This window comes from Pelmatolapia mariae, linkage group LG13, assembly GCF_036321145.2.
Source record: "Pelmatolapia mariae isolate MD_Pm_ZW linkage group LG13, Pm_UMD_F_2, whole genome shotgun sequence".
In the NCBI taxonomy this organism is placed as follows: Eukaryota; Metazoa; Chordata; class Actinopteri; order Cichliformes; family Cichlidae; genus Pelmatolapia; species Pelmatolapia mariae.
The window spans coordinates 35999718-36026680 of NC_086238.1; the positions used below are offsets into that span (position 1 = coordinate 35999718).

A 26963-nucleotide genomic window follows, 5' to 3' on the forward strand; every position below is an offset into this window, starting at 1 on the left:
TGTGCATGCTGACCAGACAGGCTTTATTAAGGGGAGGAATTCTTACAATAATACCCGACGTCTATTTAATATTATTCACTTTTTAAATTTTCATCAGATCTCTGGGGTTGTTCTTTCTATGGATGCCGAAAAGGCATTTGATAGAATTGAATGGGAATATATGTTTGAAATATTGAGAAGATTTGGGTTTGGAAAAAACTTTCTGGGGTGGATCAAAATTATATACAAATCACCAATAGCATCTGGAGACATGTACGAACTCCAAAACACGTATAAACTCTAAAACACGTAAAAACTCAGAAGCGCGGAAAAACTCCAAAACACATAAAAACTCCAAAACACGTAAAAAATCCAAAACACGTAAAAAATCCAAAACACGTAAAAACTCCATAGCACGTACAAACTCCGAAGCACGTACAAACTCTAAAACACGTAAAAACTCAGAAGCATGTAAAAACTCCAAAACACGTACAAAAGACAACAGAAGTGCTCCAGGATGCTAGGCCCAGTGTTGAGATTTTGTTACCTAGTGGCTGCACAAGCCAGCAAGTACCAATAACCGGATTTGCTGTGTGGTAGTAGCAGGTAAATGAACATTTTTATTCATTTACCTGCAATTATCTTCATTACCTTCAATTATTTGAATATATATGAGTGCTTGTGTATAAATACACAAACAATACACATATGCTTTCAATTGTGTAATTTAAGTGATCTAGGTAGTTTGTTTTGGAAGTTCAGTTCATGCTAGAAATGTGCCTCGGAGTTTGTACGTGTTTTGTCTCTAGGGGCCACCGCATATATTTATATATAAATAAAGCCACTTTTTTTTTCCATTAGTAATTCCTTTTGTGTATAATTTTATATTATTGTTAATAATAAATTAATTAAAGCAACAAAACAACCTGAAGAGCCGGTTCGGAGCCGAAAGAGCCGGCTCTTTTTAGTGAGTCGAACCGAAAGAGCCGGTTCTCTAAAAAGAGCCGGAAATCCCATCACTAATTGTGACCCCGTGCTACTGCTTTAGCCTGATTTGGCCCACGTCGCACGCTGCTTTAGCCCACGTCATACACAAACAGCTTCTTGTCAGAAGAGATACATTCAGAGCTGTGATTGATGAGTCCAAGGTTTCCCGAAACGGCTAAAGCTCCTAGCCAGGAAACGATAACTTCTTACATTAACAATTATTATTACTTTGCTAATTGGGCTACATAATTAACATAAGTAGATAAGCTACATAATCTACATACAATCATTTAAGTAAGTGTTTAATTAAACATTTGACCCAGACATAGGGGGGTTACAAGCCAGTGTACTCCTAGTGCTAGTACCAGACTTGGCTAAATGGAGAGGGGCTCCACCAGGAAGGGCATGTGGTATAAAATGTTGGCCAAATCAAACACATGGATGATAAAGAATGAGATTTCCATAGCAGTTTGGTCAAAGCTCAGGTTAACAATGACCGCCTCTGTTGGTCAGAAGGATTCTGGTGGAAATTGTACTACTGTTGGCCAAAGACAAATAAATAGCATCTTAAGGGGTAGCAAGAGAGGAGGAAAGGCAAGAGTGTGGTGGTTTAAATATATGACTGGTAAAGAGGGCGATGATATGATGGAGAGAAGAAAGGCAGATATATTGGATGGAAGAGAAGCAAAACTAGGAGCAGTGGAGGTTGATTGAAGCCGTTCTAACATGGTGTAGGTAGGAAGAGAAATGGAGTTGGGGTAATTTTGAAGGGAGAGTGTGTGACTAGTGATTGTGAGATCAAAGCTGGAAATCAAAGGGGTGATGTTGAATGTTGTCAGTGTGTATGCACAAGTTGGCTGTCACAAGATAAAAGAGAATTTTTGAGATGAATGAAGGGGTAGAGAGTGTCCCCAGGAGGAGATGAGTGATTAGAGCAGATTACAGGGGACATGGAGGTGAAGGGAGCAGAGGTGATGAAGAAGTGTTGCGTAGATATGGTGTTAAGGAGAGAAATGCAGAAGGACATGACAGTGGATTTTACAAAAAGGACGGGAAGAGCTGTGGTGAATACTTCAAGAAGACGAAGGAACAAACACACAGGTACACACAGTTATATCTTCCTGCACTCTTTCAGACTGCAAGAGCTGCAATCTGGAACAGATAGGCAACTGGAAGGTGGTGACAAGGGAGAACATAGCAGCATCAGATGGCAGTCTATAGGAAACCTTTGGAACTTGGTAAATCAAGTAGATTAGAGCATGTCTGCACTTGAAAATATGGCTGACCTGGTAATCTTAGTACAGATTTTACAGGAAGATTTCTGGGACCCCAGTGGATGGGGTCTTGTACTTTGCGTCTGTCATTACATTCCCAGTGTTTGTTTGTTTTTTTAATTAATCAGCAAATTGAAATCTTGTATAAGAAGACACCAGCGCATCAGTCTCTGGTTTGAGTTTTTCATCTGAAATGGATTATGTTCAGTGAACACTTGAATTGATTGTGACCTAGACTTAATGTAGATTTCACAGTTCTGCAAGGCAAGGACTTCCTTTTCAATAGTGCTACAGTTTAGCTGTTTGTGAACTTCTTGGAAAAGTAGCAGATGGGATGATCTATACCCTGTGAAAGGACAGTTGAAAGGAAGTGCAAAATTGGGTGTTACACAATAATGCTCTAGCAGATTCAAAGCATTCAAAGTTCTTCAGTGAGCTAAATACTCCCATGGGAGGGTTAGTTAGCTCATAGAGAATCCTGGATCAGGCAGACTATATCATCCCAAGCAGATTCAGACAGATGGGACAGGATGAACTCTAAATGATCTAATACCTAACAATGAGAATTTTTTAACTGAGCACCAAACACAAACACCTTTTTAAATCAGCCCATCATCAGAGGGTTTATATTAAGCAATCGCACACAGTGATAGTGGAGCAGCCGGGCTGCTTCTTGGAAAGTAACATTTCAACATGTTCATATGGCAGATCCTAGTTATTTGGATTACATAACTTACTAGGCAGGATCCAGCAAACTGTGCTTGCAAGCTGGACCAAAAAATGTTCTCACCTGTTTAAAGAGTCCTGAAAACAGTCTTTTTGTCATAATGGGCCTTCATCTTAGACTGAGCATGGTTTTCCTTTGGCTAACTGATGGGCGTAATGGAGTTTCTTTCAGAAACTGCTGACTTGGGGGGGGCACCAACAACCTTTCTTAGGCAGGTTCTCTCACAGAAGACAACAGCAGACGGCACACTCTCTACCAAACCGAAGGCAAAACTTGCACCACATGGTTTGAAGTGTCTGATTGAGTCTTTCTATAGATAATTGAGACTCTAAATGGTAACAGTTGGATTCATCTCGAACCCTTTTACATGAAATATGAGCCTTGGTCAGTTTAAGGAACTTTTGGTAAAGGTGGGAAAAAAAAAAAAATGTTATAGCCTCTGGGAATCTTGTCACGATGTGTGTTTACATGTGGATTTAGTTTTGGGTAAAGGATCCACAAAATCCAGTCTTACTCTGTAGCAAAGTTTTGAGACTAAAGTATATAGTTAGGGCTGATCAGGTGACCCTGAACCCTGTCATGTTGCCATAGTTTCAGACTGCTGCAGAACATCATGTGGGTCATTGAGAATACCCTATGTTTAGACACCACAACAGGAGGTCATTAAATTTTTGTCTTGAGACTTCTGTTAAAAGGAAGTTCTTCCTTCCCATTGTTACCCAATACCTGCCCATTTAATTGCAGTTTTCTCTGGACTACTGAAAGGCACGTACCTCACAGTATAAAGCACCTTGAGGGCTGTTTTGATTTGCCACTACATAAATAAATCTGAATTGAAGAAAGCGGTGAGACTGCTTCATTCATCTCAAATCACACAAATGCTATTAAAAAAAAATGAATAATAAAGAAAACACCCCACAGTGGATTCAGTTCAGTCATCCTTTATTTTGTAGTGTCAATATTAAGACTGAATCACAGCACTTTAATCTGAGAAAGGCAAATTTGACAGCAGCTCCCCTCTTTATTTAATCCAAGAGCACTTTTGAGGGTGACGGCAAAAATACCATCTGTAGCAAACGTGTCAGGCATCCTGTTCATCCGAGCAGCTGAGAAAAAAGGGAAAACCCTCAAAAACCAACCCACCTGTACTGCACCACGTAGGCTGAATGTAAACACCTTTAGGTAATCTGTTCTAAAATTTGTTCCATGTACTGCACTCAAATTCATCAAGAGAACACTCATATTTAAATAACCCTTGTCCCTAGTTATCACCATCAAGACAAACTTTAAAATATATTATTTCTGAAAAGGTAGCACCGTTCTCCCTCAGCTCTAGAAAATATGGAATGAAACATTGAGCTCTATTACAGGAATTAAAGATATTTTGTAAACTATGTAAGAAAATTTCTAGCGTTTCTATCAAAGATATGTCTTTGGAATTCTATTAAAAGAAACACTATTAAAGAAAAGGCTCAAGAGTATTGCTCCATTTCATGCTCTCCAGCAGGATCTTATAATCAAAGTGAACAGTGGAAGAAGTTGAGGCCCCAAGAAGGGGTCTCTAGATTCAGATGTGTTGTTCTGTAGGCTTCTCCTGGTAAGGTCAGTCCTGCTTGGAACGCTCTGGGTCGTACTTAATTAGCAGGTGGAGGGAGGCGAAGCCAAACAGAAAGGTCTGGATAAACCACAGGCACCGAGTGGACATGTCCTTGATGCCTTTGTTACTGCAGGAAAAAGTTAAGTGTATTTGTAGGAAGTAGATTCATCATGTGTGCAATGGTTGTTAAACCCTTAAACAGAAAATTATGCACAATTTGAATCCAGATGGCCATTTTTTTTTTTAAATTCAGAAATGTACATGTTGACATGAAATTCTGCTAAAAAATAGATTGCAGCACCACCTAGTGGATGTTAAGGTTCCTGTATTCTTACCTGCACAACTTCAGTGCAACCAGGGCCTCAGAAAGATGAATAGCACAGGCCAACCACCATCTGAAATGGGGGGAAGAAAAAAAAAAAAAAAGAAGTTCAACTCTCCAGTGATAACATTTCAAACTAGGATAATGCACATGCTTCCAAAAAGGGGGAAAAACCTACAAGTTAACAGTGAGGACTTTTCTGGTCTGAAAACAAGTTTTCCCCTTGTGCTGTTCTAATCACCGAGTGCTGATAAGCTTAAATTGATCAGTCGTTACAGATTTCAAACCACCAGTGACTCGACAATGGCTTCCAGCTGCCTTGCCTTTGAACAGACTGACTTAGCAGGTGAGTCACGTGACCGAAACCACAACAATACATTAAGCTCTGATTGCCGTCCTATTACTCCACAGCATGAGCGTCAATTTGCAACCTATGAATGTTGTGTCAACGATCCACATGTGCAGGGCGTGTGTGTGCGGGGCTGGGCGTGGTGATTTGCACATCATTAGAAAAATGTCTATTTAGATCTCCTAAAGTGATTGGCTTGCATTACAAAAGCTATAATGAGCAAACCTCATTACCAGAATTCTTTGTTTGCAGGCTTCACAGTGCTGCATTACTTACCCTTTGTACAGTAGATCAGGATGGTTATACGCAAGGTTTTTGGAGAAGGTGCCAAATGGACCAAGGAGCTCAAATGGGACTACATCTGGTGCAAACACTGTGCACTGGAACCAGAAAGAAGGAGTTTAAAAACACCATATACAAAAAACAAAACTCCCTTCTAAGTTTTTGAAGGGCAATATCTTTAAATAAGCAATTATTCTGAAAGTCTTTTGAAGTTTTTTTCCCTGCTCAAAAAAGACCTTTGGAATGTCCTTCAAGTCCAGAGAACTATTCCCAAAGACTACTTAAAGAAATCACATGAAAGCTTGCCCGAGAGAGTTAGTGGTGTTTCCAAGCGGTCTGTTACCGTTGTTTTGCTGGTAGCACATGGAGTGGTTCTTCCCTGGGGTTTGGTCCAAGAACACTGGGAAGTGAATGGATGTGTTCCGGTTTGTCACGTTGAAGTTGATCCAGAAAAGTTGGTCACACGTTCCATTGTCAAGTCCAGCGTCTTCAATGGTGATTATCTCGTATTGGGGTGGTCCCTGAAAGATACTAAGGAAGTTAAGCGAGTAGATGGTAGATGAGCTTGTCTCGTTGATGGTGATTTTATTATGCTGATAGCCAATGCCCAAAAAGCTGGCGGCACATTTGGCTTGTGTTTTGTTCATGTAGTCTCCATAAAAGGTGGGATGCGTTGAGGTGCTTGGCATGTGGGAGCAGACGTAACACGCAGTGTTGTTAGGCTCTCCCTTGGTTCTGTCATGCACGTAGCAATACTATGCGTTATTCATCCATGGGTGAATGTGGTCTTGTGCCATGTCACGAAGATGTGAGTTGTCATGTGTCCATCTTGTCTGCAGGTGGTGTTGTCTTCTTTATTGTCCTCGAAAAGCGCGAGGAGTCCTGCTAGGAGCAGGAGGACAGCTGCTAGGACGGCGAGTGTCTTCATGACAGCCAAACACACCTAGATCCTCGGGTGAGTAGACTACTGGCGAGAAGTAGAGGGCGGGATATACCCAATCAGCCCTCTCTTCACCAGGTAGATCACCAGAAGGTAGGGGTGCTGGAGTCTATGAGTCTAGGCTGTCACTCACTTTCTTGCAGTGGCTTTGGTGAATCCAAGATGGTCTTTCTGCCATCTTACAGGCGGTTGGTGTGGTGATGAGCACTTGGTAGGGACCTTCCCAGCGGGGCGAGCTCCAATTCTTTCTATGGAGAACTCGAATCAGGACCCAATCACCTGGCTTCAACCTGCAAGATACTGGAGAAGATTCAGAAGGCAGTTTATTGTTCAAAACAATATCTTTGTTTTCTAGTAGCTTCGACATCCATTCTGCTAGTGTGGTCTCTCTGATTGATTTATCTAAAGGTTCACTTGTGATTGGCAGTGGAAATGGTCTGCCATGAATGATTTCAAAAGGTGTGAGTTTCTGAGAACCCTGTGTTAGTCTCATCCACATTTTTACTAGGCCTATACACTCAGGCCATGGTCTCCCTGTTTCTTCCATACATTTTCTAAGTCTCTGTTTTATTGTGCCGTTAGTTCTTTCCACTAATCCTGCACTTTGCGGGTGATAAGCACAGTGATTTTTGATGCTGAATCCTAGTGCTTCAGAGACTTTGCTGATTACCTCATTGACAAAGTGTGTCCCATTATCTGATCTTATCAGAGTGGGGATGCCATATGTTGGAATAAAATGGTTACATAAGCATTTTGCTACTGAAATGGCATCTGCTTTCTTTACTGGGTAGATTTCTGGCCATTTTGAGAATACGTCTATGATCACTAGAGCGTATTTTGAGCCTTGGCATTCATTTAGTTCAATAAAATCCATGTGGATTGTGTGGAAAGGATGAGGTGGTGTGGGAAAATGACCTCTTTTTGGTCTGAGATTCCCTTGTGCATTGTGTTTTTGGCAAATCATGCATGTTCTGACAAATTCTTTTGCTGAAGTTTCGAAATTTAGAGTATAGAAGTGTTTGGAAATTATATCTACTATCCCTCCTGTTGTCACATGAGTAACTCCATGTGTCACTAAGGCTGCTGTTTTGTGTAGAGATTTTGGAAGTATTGGTTTTCCTTCACAAATCATCAAGTCATCTTTTAGTTGCGCTCCGCATTTCAGCCATTTCTTTTGCTCAGCTGTGGGAGCTGCTTTTTGTTCATCCTTTAAAACATCAAGTGATATTTGTGAGGGTGATGTTGACATTAGTGTGTCTACAGTTTGTTGTGCTGCTGATTTTGCAGCTTGATCTGCGAAGTTATTGCCTTTTGTTATGCTTGAGTTGTCTCTTTGGTGTGCTGCACATTTACATATTGCTAGCTGTCTTGGCAGAGTTATTACTTCTAAAAGTGTTTTTAGAAGATTTCCGTGTTGTACTGGATGTCCTGTGGAGGTAACCATGCCTCTATTTTGCCAGATTTTTGCAAAGTGGTGTACTGTAAACGTCAACTCGTGGTTTGGTTTCTTCATCTAGCTTTCTTATGCAGCAATGTGCGTCGCCATCTTCCAGAGTGGGAAGAAGTGTGCTAGGGTTTAGCTGTCCACACTTCTCAATTCTGATGTGTGACTGTGAGAGTAAAATGCCTACATAGGAAAGTTGTTGTGCATGTGTGAGGTATGATAGATTTGCTTGCAGTAAGATGGAGGTCACAGCATGTGGGACTTTAATGATCAATGTGTGTCCTAAAACAATATCAGTGGACTTTTTAACTTTTAATTTAAAAGCAGTACAGCTAAAGCACTCTATTATGCTAAGCTCACGTATTTTTCCTTCATTTCCCGTCCAGGTGTGGTTTCAGAACCGAAGAGCTTGCACCCTAAAATCAAAAGGATCCAGCAAAGCCCAGTGGCAGTCTCAGAGCCCAGCGCACAGTCTACAGGCTCGCCACCACACACAGGCCTTTGCACCTCAAATGCAGCAGGTGTTAAACAATGGACAGTTTCCTCCTGCCTTCAATGCCACCGGACAGTGTGGAGTCTCGTATGGGATTCAACCAGGAGGCTCAATGGGCAGTAACCCCAGCTCAAACCTGTGGGAGTACATGCCTCAGCCAGGCTGCCAAAAACTCCACTGGGGTGCCTGCGTGGCGTCAGCCTTCCATGGAGATGGTAAGCTACAACTCAAGCTCCAGCCAGGCAGCCTCCATGCACCCTAGTTCAGACATACACGGCCTCCTTCAAATATTCAAAGCAGACACTCCTGATTCTGGATTCTTCAACAGCAGCCGAGAGAGCAGCCCAACGGGTTGTCTGGAAGTCCCGACCCCACAGATGAGGAGTATTGGGGAGACTGTAGCAGCTCTTGAGGACGGCAGGGATGCAGGATATCCGCCAGTGGTCCAGGATAGCTCACTGCCAGTGCTGTCATTGCAAGATATTATGTGGGAGGAAATGGACTGGACAACGGAGTCACTGGAGAGGAGCCCCCTTACTTCTGATGGCTATGATGAGTATTTTTAATGGCTCAAGTGTTTGACGTATTTTCAAAATATTTTTTTTTAAAAAGCCATGTTTTTGCAGTAATTACTGCACATTTTTAGGATTTTTTTTTTTCTTCAAGTTTACTTAAAAAAGAAAAAAAAAAGAAACAAAAATCAGTCGTTATATTGCATAATACTGTTTTCTTGGCTTCCCCTTTCCAAGAATGTACTCTCAGCTAATTCATGACCAGAGATTTGGCTCTGCTCATAGATGGTGCCTGTGAGTTGTAAATATGAGAAAAAGGGGATTTTCTTTCTGTGCAGAGACATTATGGAGAGTAATATAAAAACATGTTAAATCCTAATGAATGTTGAAATTAAATTTAATCTGTAATAAGACTTTATGTAAAAAATAATTTTAACAAAAATAATTTATAGATATAGAGATGTTATTGTATAATGTTTCCATTTTGATTGGTTAATTTTAAGGATCTGATAACAGAGGATGTTGTTTGCTGTAAAGATTATGAAGCCCTGTGAGGTTAATTATTGGTTTGGGAAACGAAGATGTTGATATAATATATTTGATTCTGTTAAGCTTTGTTCTTATGTTGTATGACTGACATATAGTGTATGATAATATAGAGAATATACAGTTATAAATATGATTCTGTTATTATGTTCGCATGTTTTGCCAATAAAGTTTATTCTAAATGAACGTTCACATTGCGTCCATGACTCATAACTTACAACATAGTACTGCAACATCATGGTGTCGTGTACAGTGATTCTTATTCTGTAATTTCTACTTTGTTTGTTTTTTTGCCTTAAATTCAATTTAGTTTATTTTCTACATAATTATTTTTATTTTATATTAGTTTAGTTTTTCAAGTTAAAGTTAAACAAAGATTTTTTTTTTTCACAGCTAGTTTTAGTTTTTAGTTTAGTTCCAGTTAACTATAGTGAGTGGATAAAAATATCCACCCAGTTATTTGGGTTTAATTAGAGGCTTTTATATTTATCAGCTCTTTGGCTGTGCTGCCTTTCATTTCTCTTTTTTTCACCTGAGAGTGTCTTCTTGTTCATGGCAAGGAGGTTAACTTCTTTTCTACAGGGTGGGCCATTTATATGGATACACCGTAATAAAATGGGAATGGTTGGTGATATTAAAGTCCTGTTTGTGGCACATTAGTATATGTGAGGGGGCAAACTCCTCAAGCTGGGTGGTGACCAGGGGCGATTACAGGATCAGAAGTTTGGGGGTGCTGAGCACCCAGAGAGCTGCCCATCCAGGCAAGGTAAACTTTACTCATCACAATGAGGAAGGAAGGACAGAATAAAGACATGCTGTGGAAGAGAGACAGACGTTAATAACAGATATGATTCAATGCAGAGAGGTCTATTAACACATAGTGAGTGAGAAAGGTGACTGGAAAGGAAAAACTTCATGCATCATGGGATGCATCAGCCTACGTCTATTGCAGCATAACTAAGGGAGGATTCAGGGTCACCTGGTCCAGCTCTAACTATATGCTTTAGCAAAAAGGAAGGTTTTAAGCCTAATCTTGAAAGTAGAGATAGTGTCTGTCTTCTGAATCCAAACTGGAAGCTGGTTCCACAGAAGAGGGGCCTGAAAACTGAAGGCTCTGCCTCCCATTCTACTTTTAAATACTCAACAAGTAAGCCTGCAGTGTGAGAGCGAAGTGCTCTAATAGGGTGATATGGTACTACAAGGTCATTAAGATAAGATGGGGCCTGATTATTTAAGACCTTCTATGTGAGGAGCAGGATTTTGAATTCTGGATTTAACAGGAAGCCAATGATGGGAAGCCAAAACAGGAGAAATATGCTCTCTCTTTCTAGTCCATGTCAGGACTCTTGCTGCAGCATTTTGGATTAGCTGAAGGCCTTTCAGCAAGTTTTTAGGACATCCTCATAATAATGAATTGCAGTAGTCCAGCCTGGAAGTAATAAATGCATGAACTAGTTTTTCAGCGTCACTCTGAGACAGGATATTTCTAACTTTAGAGATGTTGCGCAAATGGAAGAAAGCAGTCTTCCATATTTGTTTAATATGTGCGTTGAAGGACATCTCCTGGTCAAAACTGACTCCAAGTTCCTCACAGCGTTACTGGAGGCCAAGGTAATGCCATCCAGAGTAAGAATCTGGTTAGATACCATATTTCTAAGATTTTCAGGGCTGAGTACAATAACCTCAGTTTTATCTGAATTAAGAAGCAGAAAGTTAGCGGCCATCCAGGTCTTTATGTCCTTAAGACATTCCTGCAGTTTAACTAATTGGTGTGTGTTACCTGGCTTCATAGATGGATAGAGCTGCGTGTCATCTGCATAGCAGTGAAAATTTATGCTATGTCTTCAAATGATGTTGCCTTGGGGGAAGCATGTATAATGTAAACAGAATTGGTCCTAGCACTGAACCCTGTGGAACACCATAACTGACCTTAGTGGGTGAAGAGGACTCTCCATTTACATGTACAAATTGGAGTCTATTAGATAGATATGATACAAACCAGTGCAGCATAGTACCTGTAATACCTACAGCGTGCTCTAATCGCTCTAATAGGATATTATGGTCGACAGTATCGAACGCTGCACTGAGGTCTAGCAGGACAAGCACAGAGATGAGTCCACTGTCAGAGGCCATAAGAAGATCATTTGTAACCTTCACTAAAGCCGTTTCTGTTTCTGTACAATGTATGAAAAGATCTTTACTGCAGATACTACTATGGCTCTGCAGATTTTTTCTTTTCTTTTAACCTATGTCGCCTCACCTTGAGGTTGGCAAATCTGTCTATCACATTTTGGTGGTCAAGTCTCTCAAGCATCTCTTTCTCAACTGACATCACAGCCAGGTGCTGGAGTCTGCTTTGACCCATGGTCCTTCTCAGCCAGGTATGGAGCTGACTCCAGACTCTAAAAGACCTTTGACAGATACAGCTCTAACTGGGTTTGTTAGGGCAACCTGAATAACAGTTTTCAGTGTGGGGAAAATCTGATTATCCAGAAGATTGTACAATGTTAACATATCTGGAATGGCACCAGCCTCACTCTTGAGCTTCAAAAAGTTTTTGGCAACTGTGACTTCCTCTGACTGAAGTTCAATATGGTAATGCAGTGCCAGGGCTGACCACCCAGTTTGTTTTGCAGATTCTGTATAGCAGCTTTAATATAGGGAGAACACAACTTCCAGACTGTATGAGTAAAATTAGTTGTTGTTTTTTGTCTTTGCCAGTTTAACTTTTTTTGTTTTGCCTGTTAGTACTCCCTGTCTGTTTTCTTACCTGGTTCTTCCTGATCTTGTACTTGATAGTACTCTTGTACTCCTCATGTTCCCCTCTTTCCTCTCTCCCTCTTTGGACTGACAATCATACACAAATAGATTGTATTCAATTAGATTACAAAAATACTATTAAGATCACTAACAAAAAAAGTCCTCTCTCAGTGTACTTTCAACCAAAAGGCAAATAACCAAACCACATGTACACCTAATAAAGGATATAAATATTGAAACACTGATCCAACATTATCCTTTATTGATGGATCATTTGAGTTTACACTTTTACCTGAATGTGGCTCCTGTTTTTGAAAAAACTCCCTCATATCCATTATGAACCTGGCTGTGTCTCTGTACCAGTGGCGGTCCTAGCCTGTTTGGCGCCCCGGGCGAACACGCCCTCTGGCGCCCCCCCCCCCCACACGCACACACACACACACACACACACACACACACACATATATGACCCTATATATGAAGAGAGAGAGAGTATGCATAGTATGCAAACGGCTACCAAACAGACATCATAATTCGTCATACAATGGGAACAGGACAAATCAACAATTGACACTGACTAATTAATATTATATTAATATATCTTGCTTCCGGCGCCGCTCCGAGCTGGCAGCCAGTATCAGCAGCTCCGACCTGACCGAGTCCCTTTTTCTCTTTAATATATGTTCCTCTGTTGTTTTTGTGTTTTTTGTTTTTGTTTTTCTATTGTGGAGTGCTGTCCCCCACAATGGAGCTCAGAATTCTATGGACAATGGTATTCTTTATCACATTTTTTACGGCGTCTTTGTCCGGAGAGCGCGTGGAGGTCCGACCTCCCATTGTTTACAGCAGGGATCAGCTGTTAGCCCTCGGAGCCTCCGCTGCCATGCCTACCGCCGAGCAAGCTAACATCCCCCGCGAAGTGAGGAGGAAGAGACGCGGTACTCGGGCCGGGATCGGGCGTCGCAGTAAAGTTAGGAGGTACCGGCCAGCGATTCCATCTATTATTATGGGGAATGTGAGATCTCTCCCCAATAAAGTAGACGAACTGGCAGCCCTTACCCGACATCAGAGGAGCTACAGGGAGTGCAGCCTGATGTGCTTCACAGAGTCGTGGCTAACTGCGCTAACTCCGGACTCACATGTAAACATGGATGGTTTTCATCTGATCCGGGCCGACAGAACAACGGAGAGTGGTAAGAAGAGAGGAGGGGGTCTGGCTGTGTTTGTGAACGATAGATGGTGTAACTCTGGGCATTTATCTATCAAAGAGACGCTATGCTGTAAGGACATTGAGCTGCTAGCGGTTAGCATGAGACCGTACTATCTACCGCGAGAGTTTACACACGTGATTATGATAGCTGTGTATGTCCCGCCCTCTGCTAGCGCTGCAGCAGCCTGTGAGGTCCTGCACACTGTAACCAGCAGACTCCAAACACAGCACCCTCAGGCCCTTTTCCTGATCTCTGGGGACTTTAATCACATCTCCCTGTCCTCCACTCTCCCCACCTTCACCCAGTATGTTACCTGCCACACCAGAGACAATAAAACATTGGACTTATTGTATGCCAACACCAAGGAGGCATACAGCTCATCACCTCTCCCTCCCCTTGGGGGCTCAGATCACAATCTGGTTCATCTCCAGCCTGTGTATAAACCTCTAGTACACAGAGAACCAGTAGTGAAACGCACAGTAAGGAAATGGTCGACAGAGACTGAAGAGGCCCTGAGGGACTGTTTCCGTTCTACTGTGTGGGACAACCTCTGCAGTCCCCTGGAGGATGACCTCAACAGCATCACAGACTGCATTACGGATTACATGAACTTCTGTGTGGACAACACCGTACCCATCAAAAAGGTACGGTGTTTTTCTAACAACAAGCCATGGATAAATCCTGAAATTAAGGCTCTCCTCAAGGAGAAGAAGAGAGTCTTTAGAGCTGGAGACAAACAGGAGCTGAGAGTTGTTCAGAAGAAGCTGAAATGGAAGATAAGGCAGGGGAAGGAAAACTACAGGAGGAAGATGGAAGAGCAGCTGCAACAGGACAACATCAGAGGGGTCTGGAACAGCCTGAAGACAATCTCAGGACAAAAACCAACCCCCCAGGCTGCAGGAGACTTGGGGTGGGTGAATGACCTACTGCAATCTCCTTCATCTTCAGGGACTGCCTGTCCTTCATCTCAGGACTTCACACCTCTCAGCTTCACACCTCCCAGCTCCCAGTCATTACACCCACCCCCGGCTTCTGTGGACTCCAACATACACACCCCTCCCCCAAAACCCCCTCTCTCCATCTCAGCACTTCAAGTGAGGAACAAGCTTCGCAAGATCAAGTTGCGTAAGGCTGCAGTCCAGATGGCGTCAGCTCCAGGCTCCTGAGGTGCTGCGCAGATGAACTGTGTGGCATCCTAGGTTATCTGTTCAACCTGAGCCTGTCACTGGGGAAAGTACCACAGCTGTGGAAGACCTCCTGTGTGGTACCGGTACCAAAGACCTCCCATCCCAAGGACATCAGCAGCTACAGGCCGGTAGCCCTGACATCGCATCTGATGAAGACCCTCGAGAGGTTGGTTCTAAACCATCTGCGCCCCCTGGTGAGGTCTTCATTGGATCCGCTGCAGTTTGCTTACCAGCCTGGCATCGGGGTGGAGGACGCCATCATCTACCTCCTGCACCGAGCTCTGACTCACCTGGAGAAGCCTGGAAGCACTGTGAGGATCATGTTCTTTGATTTCTCCAGTGCTTTCAACACCATCCAGCCACGACTTCTGAGGGACAAGCTGGAGCTATCGGGAGTGGACCACCACATGTCCCAGTGGATACTGGACTACCTCACAGAACGTCCACAGTATGTGAGGTCACAGGGCTGTGTCTCTGACACGCTGGTCTGCAGTACGGGGGCCCCACAGGGAACTGTGCTGGCACCGTTCCTCTTCACCCTCTACACTGCAGACTTCTCCATCAACTCCCCACGCTGCCACCTACAGAAGTTCTCTGACGACTCTGCCATAGTCGGCCTCATCACAGGTGAGGACGACTCGGAGTACAGACAGTGGACTCTGGACTTTGTGGACTGGTGTCAGCAGAACCACCTGCTGATCAACGCCGGAAAAACCAAGGAGTTGGTGGTGGACTTCCGGAGACGCAGACCCACCACACTGACACCGGTGAACATCCAGGGAGTGGACATTGAGATAGTGGACTCTTATAGGTACCTGGGTGTTCACCTGAATAATAAACTGGACTGGAGCCACAACACTGATGCTCTTTACAGGAAGGGTCAGAGCAGACTCTACCTGCTGAGGCGGCTGAGGTCATTTGGAGTACAGGGAGCGCTTTTAAAGACCTTCTATGACTCTGTGGTGGCATCTGTCATTTTTTACAGTGTGGTATGTTGGAGCAGCGGTTTATCGGCAGCTGAGAGGAAGAGGTTGGATAAACTCATCAGGAAGGCCAGCTCTGTTCTGGGATGCACCCTGGACCCAGTGCAGGTGGTAGGAGACAGAAGGACTCTGGCCAAAATAACATCTCTGATGGACAGAGTCTCCCACCCCATGCATGTAAATGTTGCTGAACTGCAGAGCTGCTTCAGTGACAGACTGCTGCATCCTAGATGCATGAAGGAGCGTTTCCGCCGGTCCTTCCTCCCTGCAGCTGTCAGACTGTACAATCAGAACTGCTCCCAACAAACACAGATGTCAACATTAGCGCTGTAACAACTTCTACTGTTATAACTTGCACATTACTTTTCTCAGCTTATATATACACACAACTTATTGGAAGTTACATGTCTACTTTTTAATGCACAGGTACAATAAACAATCTGCACTTTTCTAATTATTCTAAATATTCTTAACTATTTAAACATCTTTCAGTATCCTGCTCCGTTTGCACACTATGTGTACGCTAATTTAAACAACTGTACAGTACTCTGCTCTGGTAGCTATTGTCCATGATGTAAATATGTAAAAATTGTGCTTCTGTTCTGTGTCCTGCTCTGTTTGTATATGTGTGTTTTTGCTGCTGATACAACCAAATTTCCCCTTGTGGGACAATTAAAGGATTATTCTATTCTATTCTATTATTGTATATATTGTTTGGAGTTTAGTCTGTTACTGTTACTATTTTTACCATTTCTTCTTGGAGGAACTGTAACCCACATAATTTCCTTAGGGATTAAGAAAGTATTCTGATTCTTAATGTTTTAGGATACATGACCTGCCATTATCCAATGACACATCTGCTTACCTGTATCTTTTGCTCGTTTCTCCTTGTAGGAGCCATAATTAAATGTATTGAATTTTAATGATCACTGGGTTTTCATTTGTTTGGTTGCTATGGTGATGTGTAACGGGAATCACGTGGGTGCTAGCGGTGACATTAAGAGGGCGTTGTCAGTCTGTCTTTCACTGGTTTGATTTTGACAGAGAGGGCTGGGTAGCCGTAGTTTTTGTTGATCGCAGCACAACGAGTTTCCCCTTGTTGCATTAGAGCTGTGATGTTTTAAGAGTTTGAATCGCGAGCCGATCACATTGCTCTGTAAACTTTTCAAGCACTTTAATAAACGAGCAAGCAATTCCACCTCTGGCATTATTGCGTAAAGTTGACAGCGTGTCAGGCAAATAGGCAGGCTCCATCCCCGGCCTCTAGCGACTGTGGAAGTCGCGACACTCCTCTTCTTTTCTCTTTTTTTTAAACTTTAAAAACGGGTTGTGTGTGAGACTTTAAATCAACAAAATATAAAATATACATTTTAAATTGTTATTGATCCCTTTACCCCTGGTCCTAAAGTGTATATTTATTTTCTTACTCTTCTTATATTTATTGTTTGTTTACTTGCACTGCTGTAACTGGAGCCTCGTCGTCTCGTCTCTCTATATACTGGACTGTATGTAGCGGAGATGACAATAAAGTTTACTTTACTTCAGCAGCGAGCAGGCGCACCGAGGGCTCTCGCGCTCACTTTTCGCGTATAGAATTTCGAAAAAACATCGGTGCAAATTATAAGTCTGTATCATAATGTCTGCTGTTTTCGTGTTGTTGGTTTGTTTTTATTTTGTTTTATTTTGCGAGTTGGTTATTAGATGCTGCTCCAGCCACCCAGAGACTCCCCCGCCGCCCCGCCCTCTCCTCCCTGTGACGCAAGCAGCAGGCGCACCTCGCAAGGGCGCTCCCAGCAAATGGGCGACAGAAAACCGATCGGTGCCTATGCCATTCCCAATATGCGCTGGCATGATGTCGGGGCAGCATGAGTACGAGCATTTTTTTTTTTTTGCCGATGCCCGTGATGCCGCCCCCCACCACGATGCCGCCCCGGGCAACCGCCCGTGTCGCCCGTATCTAAAACCGCTACTGCTCTGTACACAAACACACACACACACACACACACACACAACGGGAGTTATAAGGTTAATGGGCATCCAGTCAGTTAGCTAGTTAGTACCTTGGGTTCGATATGAGCACATGCATATATGACAAAATAACCAGTTTCTCTCATTACATTTTAAACAGGACAGTTGTAACAGCAGTAGCTGCGGACAATGTTAAGTTTTTTTATTTATTTATTTATTTAGGACAGTGCATGCTAATGACCATAAATGTAAAAACAAATTACATGAATGTAAACATGCCAGATTATAGCCAAAGGCTAATTTCCATCTGTTGTCCTTAAACATAAAAAAAATAGACATAATAATTCATAAAAATTCATCATTCATTCATAATAAAAACTCCATCACCAAACTTACACATACACACCATTCTGTTCCCAAATAAAACATTAAAACTATACAACTCATACATGATCACAAACTTGATTTGTCCATAACCAGTTTTTAAGCTTTGCCTTAAACAAATTGAAAGTCGAGCATTCTCTAATGGGTTGAGGAAGACTGTTCCACAGATGGCCACCCTTGACAGAGAGGACGTTCTGCCCAAATGCTGTCCGTCTGTGAGGTATAAACAAGTCTCCTCGGGTTGTAGCTCGAGTGGTCCTGTCTGAGCTTTCTTTATGCCTAATGAACTGCTTTAGTGGTGGTGGAGCAAGGGAGTGTAAGACTTTATATATTAAACAGACTCTTTTTAAGTTTCATTAAGTTATTGAAGTTCAGTAATTTATGTTTTTTTAACACATGACAGTGGTGGTGGGAAGTCGGTTTTTTGTCAAGTAGTTTTAAACTTCTTTTATAAATATTTTCAATAGTTTTAAGTGTTGTTGGACAAGCAAGTGACCAGGACGTCAAACAATAGTCCATATGAGAGATGATCATTGAGTAAAAATAAGTTTTTGCAACATTCATATTTAAATTATTACGTATATGATTAAAATTTCGATTATTAAATTTAAGTACCTGGGACACTTTATTTATGTGACTCTTGAAGGATAATGTTGGGTCTAGAATGACCCCAAGATATTTAAATTCTGGTGCTAGATCAAGCTCTACTCCATCCAGGAATATGTTTGACTGCTTCAAGTTTAAGGGGCGTTTTGAAAAATACATGCAGACAGTTTTTGAGGTGTTCAACATTAGGCATGAGTCCTCCAGCCAGCTATACATTAATGCTAAAGCAGCTGTAAGATCTTTTGCCACCTGCTGGACACTATTTGCTTGCGTATATATAACTGCATCATCCGCATACATCTGAGCAAATATATTTGGACAGACTTCAGGTAAGTTATTGATAAAAAGAGAAAACAATAAGGGCCCAAGAACAGATCCTTGAGGAACCCCTGTATCACAGTCTAAATATGGAGATTTAACCCCATCCAACACCACACACTGTTTCCTGTGTGAGAGATATGAGGCAAACCACTGAAGAGCCTGACTGGAGATATTAAACTGAGTCAATCTGGACAACAATATCTGATGGTTTACAGAGTCGAAAGCCTTCTTCAGATCTAAAAATACAGCTCCAACACAGGGACTCTTGTCCAGCAAGCTCTTCAAGTTCTCCACTAACATACACAGGGCAGTACCTGTGGAGTGATGTGCCCGAAACCCAAACTAGGTGAGCAGTGAGGAGTTTAACCACCCACTTCTCAGCTATTTTAGATATGACCGGGAGTATGCTTATGGGGCGACAATTAGATATGTCAGTCTTCACACCTGCTTTGAAAATTGGTGTAACTGCAGCAATTTTCCAATCTGTTGGAACAATGGAGTGTTCGAAAGACATATTCAAAACATGAGTGGTTGGATGTACAAGCAAATCCATATGTTCCTTTAGGAAATTTGTGTTAATACCATATACATCAAGTGCTTTTGATTGTTTTAAACCTGTAATTAGTTTAGCAACTTCAGTGTCTGAAATATGAGTGATGGTGAACAAATTTTGACCAACATCATTCACATTATCAGAGCATACGACTGAGTCAAAGCGCTGACTGATCTCCTTAACAGATGAAATAAAGAAAGTGTTTAAGTTACTGGCAATAGATAGAGGCTCTCTAACAATAGAGTTATTTACATAAAGTTCAATTGTATTTTTACTTTTGTTTGAATGACGGCCAAGTAATTTATTTAAGTGTTGCCAGATAATTTTACCATTACCTTTGGCTCTTTCAATTATATTTATAAAAAAAATTTGCTTTGGCCTGTCTCAAACTTCTTGTTACTTTGTTCCGCATTGAAGTAAATCTCTGTCTATCCAGAGTTAGACCTGTTTTCAGGAACTGTTTTAGTAATTGATCTCTTGTTTTCATTAAATTCTTGCACTCTTTGTTTAACCAGGGCAAATTAGATGTTGTCTTTATTTTTTGTCGACCTCTAATGGAGTATGTTGATATAACATCCTTGACAATGTCAGTGAAATGACTGCTGCAGAATTGTGGATCATCACTACACAATAAAGGCTCCCAGTTAACTGATGCTAATGCTTCTGCTACATTTTGTCGCTGACTTCTTGGTATAAATTCATAAAAGGATCTCCTATTAGATGAACTTTGAAAGTGATTCTTAACCCGTGATTTTATAAGTTTTCTAGAAAATAAAATAAAATTGTGGTCTGAAATACCAGTGATAAAATTATAAGATTTAATAATTCGCTCGGGCTTATTACTGAAGACCAGATCTATTTTAGTTTTAGAGTGTCTCGTTATTCTTGTGGGTTGTTCAATGTGTTGAGTAAAGTTCAAAGTCTCCATTATGTCCTTAAGTGTTTTTCTGTCCTTTTCACAGTCCCAGTTGACATTAAAATCTCCCATTACAATTATTTCATTAGACTTATTATTTATAGTATGATATTTAAGTAATATCTGTAGTTGTTCGTAAAAAATATTCTTTGCGGAAGGAGGGCGATATAAACAGATCAACGTAAATGACATTTCAGGGGAAAGAGTGATTTTAACAGAAATATGTTCTATTTCGACATCTCTTGGTGAACTAAGTAAAGAGCAATCCAGGTGTTTTTTTTTTGTTTGTTTTTTTTTTTTTTACATACACAAGTATTCCTCCTCTTGTTCCAATTCTATCCCTTCTGAATACTGTGTACTCTGGAAAGACAACCGCAGACTCAGGAGAAGAACTTGTGAGCCAAGATTCAGAGATACCCAAAATAGAAATATTGGAATTGCTTAGAATATGTTCCAGTTGCTCATGCTTTGGTAACATACTGCGAATGATAATGTGTCCACATAGAAGCCCCTTTGGTTTATTTTTAGTGTCCCAGTGTACTTTAGCCTGATTAAATGTCTTGCAGATCTTTGTTCCTCTGTAACTTTTAATAGCAGGATTTCTTGTCCTTTTGTTGACAATGCTATGAGCATTTAATGATGAAAAACCCTTTACCGGAGACTGTAGTTTGGGTACAGCAGGTGGGGGCCCAGGCAGCCGAGATGGGGGCCCAGGCAGCCGCGTTGGGGGCCAAGGCAGCCGAGGTGGAAGCCCGGGCAGCCGAGGTGGAAGCCCGGGCAGCCGAGGTGAAGGCCCAGGCAGCTGAGATGGAGGCCCAGGCAGCTGAGGTGAAGGCCCAGGCAGCTGAGATGGAGGCCCAGGCAGCTGAGATGGAGGCCCAGGCAGCTGAGATGGAGGCCCAGGCAGCTGAAATGGAGGCCCAGGCAGCTGAGGCAGAAACTCAGGCAATTGAGGCGGAGGCCCGAGCAGCTGAGGTGGTAACCCAAACAGCAGAAGTGGAGGCCCGGACAACAGGGGGGTAAACACTATTAGCTGCAGGTGTAGCCTTACTAACTGGGACGGTGGTTGGAGCACAGTTAGTTGAGATGGAAAGCAATGCAGAGATAGCTGTGCCCATAGGCTAACTAGGCTAATTAGTTGTAGCCAGTCCAAATCACTGATGTTTGAATTAGGTCCAGGATTTAGTTCTATATCACCAGCCAAAAGTAGCATCAGAACAACTTTCAGAATCTCCAGTGACAGTTGTGGTATATTTGATTGTTCGTGTTTACCTGGGGGTGGTCTAGCATGACCAAAATCCAAGAATCTTGTGAACAAAAGATGTTGACTCCATTTGGCTGGGAAAGTGGTATAATTATCCAGCTTTCTTGGACATGTCGAACTCCACAGAAGATAAAAATGTATAAAAACAAAAAGACAAGTTGATGTCAAGATCCAGGGGTTTTTAGATGGTTTTTTAGGTGGGTTTTTTGGCAAAAGCACAGGACCTGCCAAGCTGTGTGTCTGCACCCTAGCAGCCATCTTGAGCTTTGTGTCAAGATGGCTGCCAAGATGTCAAGATGTGTCAAGATGTGTCAAGTTTGTGTCAAGATGGCCAGCACCCCCCAAAATGGGCTAAAATCGCCCCTGGCTTAAATTGATCACTCGTTACAGATTTCAAACCACCAGTGACTCGACAATGGCTTCCAGCTGCCTTGCCTTTGAACAGACTGACTTAGCAGCTGAGTCACATGACCGAAACCACAACAATACATTAAGCTCTGATTGCCGTCCTATTACTCCACAGCATGAGCGTCAATTTGCAACCTATGAATGTTGTGTCAACGATCCACATGTGCAGGGCGTGTGTGTGCGTGTGCGGGGCTGGGCGTGGTGATTTGCACATCATTAGAAAAATGTCTATTTAGATCTCCTAAAGTGATTGGCTTGCATTACAAAAGCTGTAATGAGCAAACCTCATTACCAGAATTCTTTGTTTGCAGGCTTCACAGTGCTGCATTACTTACCCTTTGTACAGTAGATCAGGATGGTTATACGCAAGGTTTTTGGAGAAGGTGCCAAATGGACCAAGGAGCTCAAATGGGACTACATCTGGTGCAAACACCGTGCACTGGAACCAGAAAGAAGGAGTTTAAAAACACCATATACAAAAAACAAAACTCCCTTCTAAGTTTTTGAAGGGCAATATCTTTAAATAAGCAATTATTCTGAAAGTCTTTTGAAGTTTTTTTCCCTGCTCAAAAAAGACCTTTGGAATGTCCTTCAAGTCCAGAGAACTATTCCCAAAGACTACTTAAAGAAATCACATGAAAGCTTGCCCGAGAGAGTTTAAAATGTGAAGACGACAGTTAAGCTTTGTTTTTGCCCTATAAACTGCATTTCCATGTATGTCTGCACGTTTTAGTAAACTGCCATACTTCGGCCCAGTGTTATAAAAAATTAAAGAAATAAGTTTAAAGGATGGGTGGCTCAAGACTTCTGCTCAGTACTGTGTGAGAACTTTAGTTTAGTCAAAGACTGTCTGTGTTTCTAATGACTGTATGATATATACTCATTTCATGGCATGCATATGACCACAGCAAGTCGTATTTTTTCCCGCTGAAAGTCCCCTCCATGGTCCCCATATTAACAAGAGTTGCCAACATCAGACACTCCCAGTGCTCACAGGCAATGACTTGCTGTTTTAATGAGAAGACCCCACAGTGGCAATAATGAAGTGTATCATTTTATTTTCCTGCTGTGGAAGGGTGCTATGAATGACTCTTTCCAGCAGTTTAGACCATGACTGTAGCCGATTTATGCACTACAAAGTGCAGCCTTGTTGTGCAAAATGCCATAAAATATGTCACAGTTTTAGATGAAAATCAGTTCTGTTCACTGTGTTTGGCTGTTTGAGTTATACCAAAGAAAGCCAAGTGTAGGCATAATTGTGGTCTGATCCAATTACTGATCTTCTACACAATATAATCTTCAGCTTCCAACTAACTGTTAATTCATTTAATGATAAATATTCATGAAAAACATTTCTTTTAAAGACATGAGCTGACAAATAGAACACACTGCTGCCATTGTCCATTTCTTCCCACCTCTGACCTGTCAGGCTGACTGTGGCTCTGGCCACAAAAACAACACAGATATTGCTGGAACCCACTTTGGATGTCCACAAAATACCCTCAACAGCAAGCCTTGTTTCTTGAACTAGAATTGGTTATAGATAAATCAACCCTGGGATATTTTGATTTGGTGGCCCCAAGGTGCAAAATACACCATTTCAGAAAACATGGATATGAGAACAGTGACACTGTCAAAGGCACAAAAAAAGCACTTCACAGAGTAGGTAGGGACAACATTCCTGTCGTTTACCTAAATAAACAAACCTGGCACTGGCAACAGGTTGATAACATTTCGTCTGTTTAGCAGTGATACTCTCCAAATTTTAAACCAATTTTAGAAGCTTGGCATTAAAAAGTAATTTCAGCACAGTGGAACTTATTTAAAATTCGCGTGTTTTTAGTTCTGAAACGTTGGCATCTTCGGGCCACCGTACTGTTTGTACATTTAAACGGTTATGCTCCCATCTACCCCAGTTTGAGTCATTTCTCCTTAATGGCAATACTTTGGAAAGCAGGCGTGAATGCTTTGGGGTCACTTTACCATATTTTCTTGACCAAACAAAAGGTTAATTAGCTACAAGCTAAGCCCAACACGTACAAACCAGCCCACCTGTTAGCTTAAGCGCCCCTTACGTTACAGCGCAGTGTTCACCGAGCACTACCGCGGGCAGCCTTGATGAAAGAAAGCTAACGTAGCTAATTTGAACTGAGTTCTGTATCAGCTGCTAATGTTAACCCGTACAGTGGACTTTGAGCTGTTTGTTTGACCTGTGTCACACCGAGAACTGAATGAACCTCGATAACATTAGCTTTTACATAGACACCCTTGGCAATGGCTCCATACACTAACCTGCCGATATTTATACATTTTCCTCATTTAAAAATTAAGTAGCAATCGACAACAGGGAGGACTAAACTCTCCCCGAGCCCCGAGTAATTTTCAGAAAAATACAATTACCCGGAGGACATATTGTGCAACACAACTCCACGGGCTCCGCGAGCAGTTACAAATGAGAGAAAAAAGGCTGACGGTAATAATATCTCAGTTGTACCACAGTACAGCTGATTTAACGAACTTACAGCGAAATATATCAGCGCCACTGACAGGGTGACCATCCAGAAGAGACGTGTTCTCTGAAAATAATCGCGTCCATCACTTGTAGCTAGTGATGGGTCCTGCAACACTGACGCACCGACGCATGTATCAAGCTCACCTAGCGATGCCTGTATCTTCTTCTTCTTCTTCTTCTCCTACATTTTAATGGCGGTTGGCAAACAACTTTTAGGTGCATTTACCGCCACCTTCTGGAAAGGAGTGTGGGACAGAACGGTTTCGTAACCTACAGTCTCGGATACACACCCGTCAATCTTAAAAAAACAAACACTGCCCTATAAACAACATCCCCTGCATCCCTTTGAAATATGTCTCTTACCCTTAGGTGAACACTATTTTCTTGCAATTCAAACTGCAATCTTTCCCTTTCTCGCTTATACTTATCGCACTCCAACACTACATGCTCAAACGTCTCCTCCTGTCCACAGAAGTCACAAGTCCCCGTGTCATGTTTGCCCATCTTTTTAAGTGTGCTATTCAAGCCTGTGTGACCAAATCTTACCCTGGAGATTATATCCTCGTCTCTTCTACTTCTAAAGCTCCTTCTACATTGCCCGACTGTTTTCTGCATGCCATAATAATACCTGCCTTTCCCATCTCCATCCCATTGTGCCTGCCACTTCTCCTTCAACTTTACCTTGATTAAACTTTTCACCTCACTTTTACTGTATTTGATAGTCAAACCCACACAACTTCTTCTTGCTGCACTCTTTGCAAACTTATCGGCCTGTTCATTACCATCAACACCGATATGCGCAGGAACCCATAAGAAAGCCACTTCTATCCCTCTATGTTTAATTCTATACAATAAATGAAATATCTCAAAAACAATATCTTGTCTAGAGTCCGAAGACATATTACCTATACTCACCAGTGCGCTGCTAGAGTCTGAGCAAACCAAATACCTCCCCAGTGGTGCGTCCTCCACCCAGGTCAAAGCCATTAAAATTGCTACAAGCTCCCCAGTATAAACTGCCAATCCATCTGTAATTCGTGCACTCGCCATATGACTTATGTCTGGGAGAACAAATGCAACACCCACTCTGTTATCCAACAGTTTTGACGCATCAGTAAAAATCTTCACATAACCTGAGTACCTTCCCACTATATGATCTTGCACCTGGTTTTTAGTCACCCCCCCTCCCTTACGTAACAAATAGAAGTCAGGACTTATTTGGTCATATAACCAAGGTGGCAAAACTGACAAGGCTACTGCTGGGCTAAGGTCTGTGCAACTAAATCCCAACTCATTGACTTCTTTTCCTATAGTCCACCCGAAACTTCTCCATCGACCAGTCCCTTTTTCTTGTTCTTGGCAAGGCTTAAGTACACTCTGCGCTATATGACTGTCACTATGTCCCTTCAAATTTGCCCAGTAAGTCAAAGCAATTTGACGCCTCCTGAGTTCTAATGGTTGCTCCCCCATTTCCACCTGCAAAGCAGCCACTGGAGTAGTCTTAACAGCCCCACAACACAACCTCAGAGCTTGATATTGAACTCTGTCCAGGTCATTCAGCAAAGTTTTAGCTGCTGAACCATAAACCAGACACCCATAATCCAGCACTGACCGAATAAGACCTACATATAGAGCTCTCAATGCTGTCCTGTCTGCCCCCCAGTCATTACCTTTTAAACACCGTAAAATATTCAGAACCTTTTTACATTTCTCAGTCATTTTCCCAATGTGTGTTTTCCATGTAAGCCGTTCGTCAAACCAAATACCTAAATATTTAAAGCAATCAACCTTATCTATGTCACTCCCATATAACTTGAGACTCAACTGGCAATGTATTCTCTTACGCGTAAAAATAATCCACTTTGTTTTCGAAACAGAAAACCTAAACCCCCATGCCAGAGCCCAACTCTCCACCTTTTGTAATTCTCGCTGCATTTTAGCCATGGTGAACTGCAAGTTTCGTCCTCTCTTCCAAATAACTCCATCATCAGCAAACAATGAAACCCCCATTGAGTGATCTACAGCACCAAACACCTCATTAATCATTATGGAAAACAATACCGGACTAACTATACTGCCTTGTGGAGTGCCATTCTGGACATCATATCCTGCACTGAACTCCTTTCCTATTCGCACAAAAATCTTCCGTCCAGTTAAAAAACTTTCAATCCAGCTATACATCCTCCCTGTAATACCAATCTGCCGCAACCTGATCAGGAGTCCTTCTTTCCACATCATATCGTACGCCTTCTCGACACCTAAGAATACGGCTACGACACTCTCCCTATTCACTTGGGCACGCCTTATTTCATGCTCTAGACGCACAGCCGGATCCATCGTGCTTCTCCCTTTTCTAAACCCACTCTGGTACCACTTGATCTTATCATTAGTTTCCAAAAAGTAAAGTAATCTTTCATTCACCATCTTTTCCATTATTT

The 26963-nt window shown here is 42.0% G+C and overlaps 1 protein-coding gene across 1 annotated transcript; it reads right to left on the bottom strand.

Annotated features, from left to right (window-relative positions):
* Nucleotides 1–912: 912 nt before the first annotated feature.
* LOC135933745 (transmembrane protein 254-like) lies at nt 913–25029 on the bottom strand. Its single transcript, XM_065471894.1, has 5 exons — nt 24889–25029; nt 24536–24706; nt 22349–22452; nt 4900–4959; nt 913–4691 (listed from the first exon to the last, which is right to left on the bottom strand). The coding sequence occupies exons 1-5, from the start codon at nt 25027–25029 to the stop codon at nt 4571–4573; spliced, it is 597 nt and encodes a 198-aa protein (XP_065327966.1). The 3' UTR covers nt 913–4570.
* Between the last annotated feature and the right edge of the window lie 1934 nt (nt 25030–26963).

Coding starts and splice junctions, on each gene's coding strand:
- LOC135933745 (XM_065471894.1), bottom strand. CDS start 25,029: ATGGGCAAACATGACACGGGGACTTGTGACTTCTGTGGACAGGAGGAG. Junction 24,707..24,888: donor AAAATAGTGTTCACCTAAGG/GTAAGAGACATA, acceptor ATTAAAATGTAG/GAGAAGAAGAAGAAGAAGAA. Junction 4,692..4,899: donor GTTGCACTGAAGTTGTGCAG/GTAAGAATACAG, acceptor TTTTTCCTGCAG/TAACAAAGGCATCAAGGACA.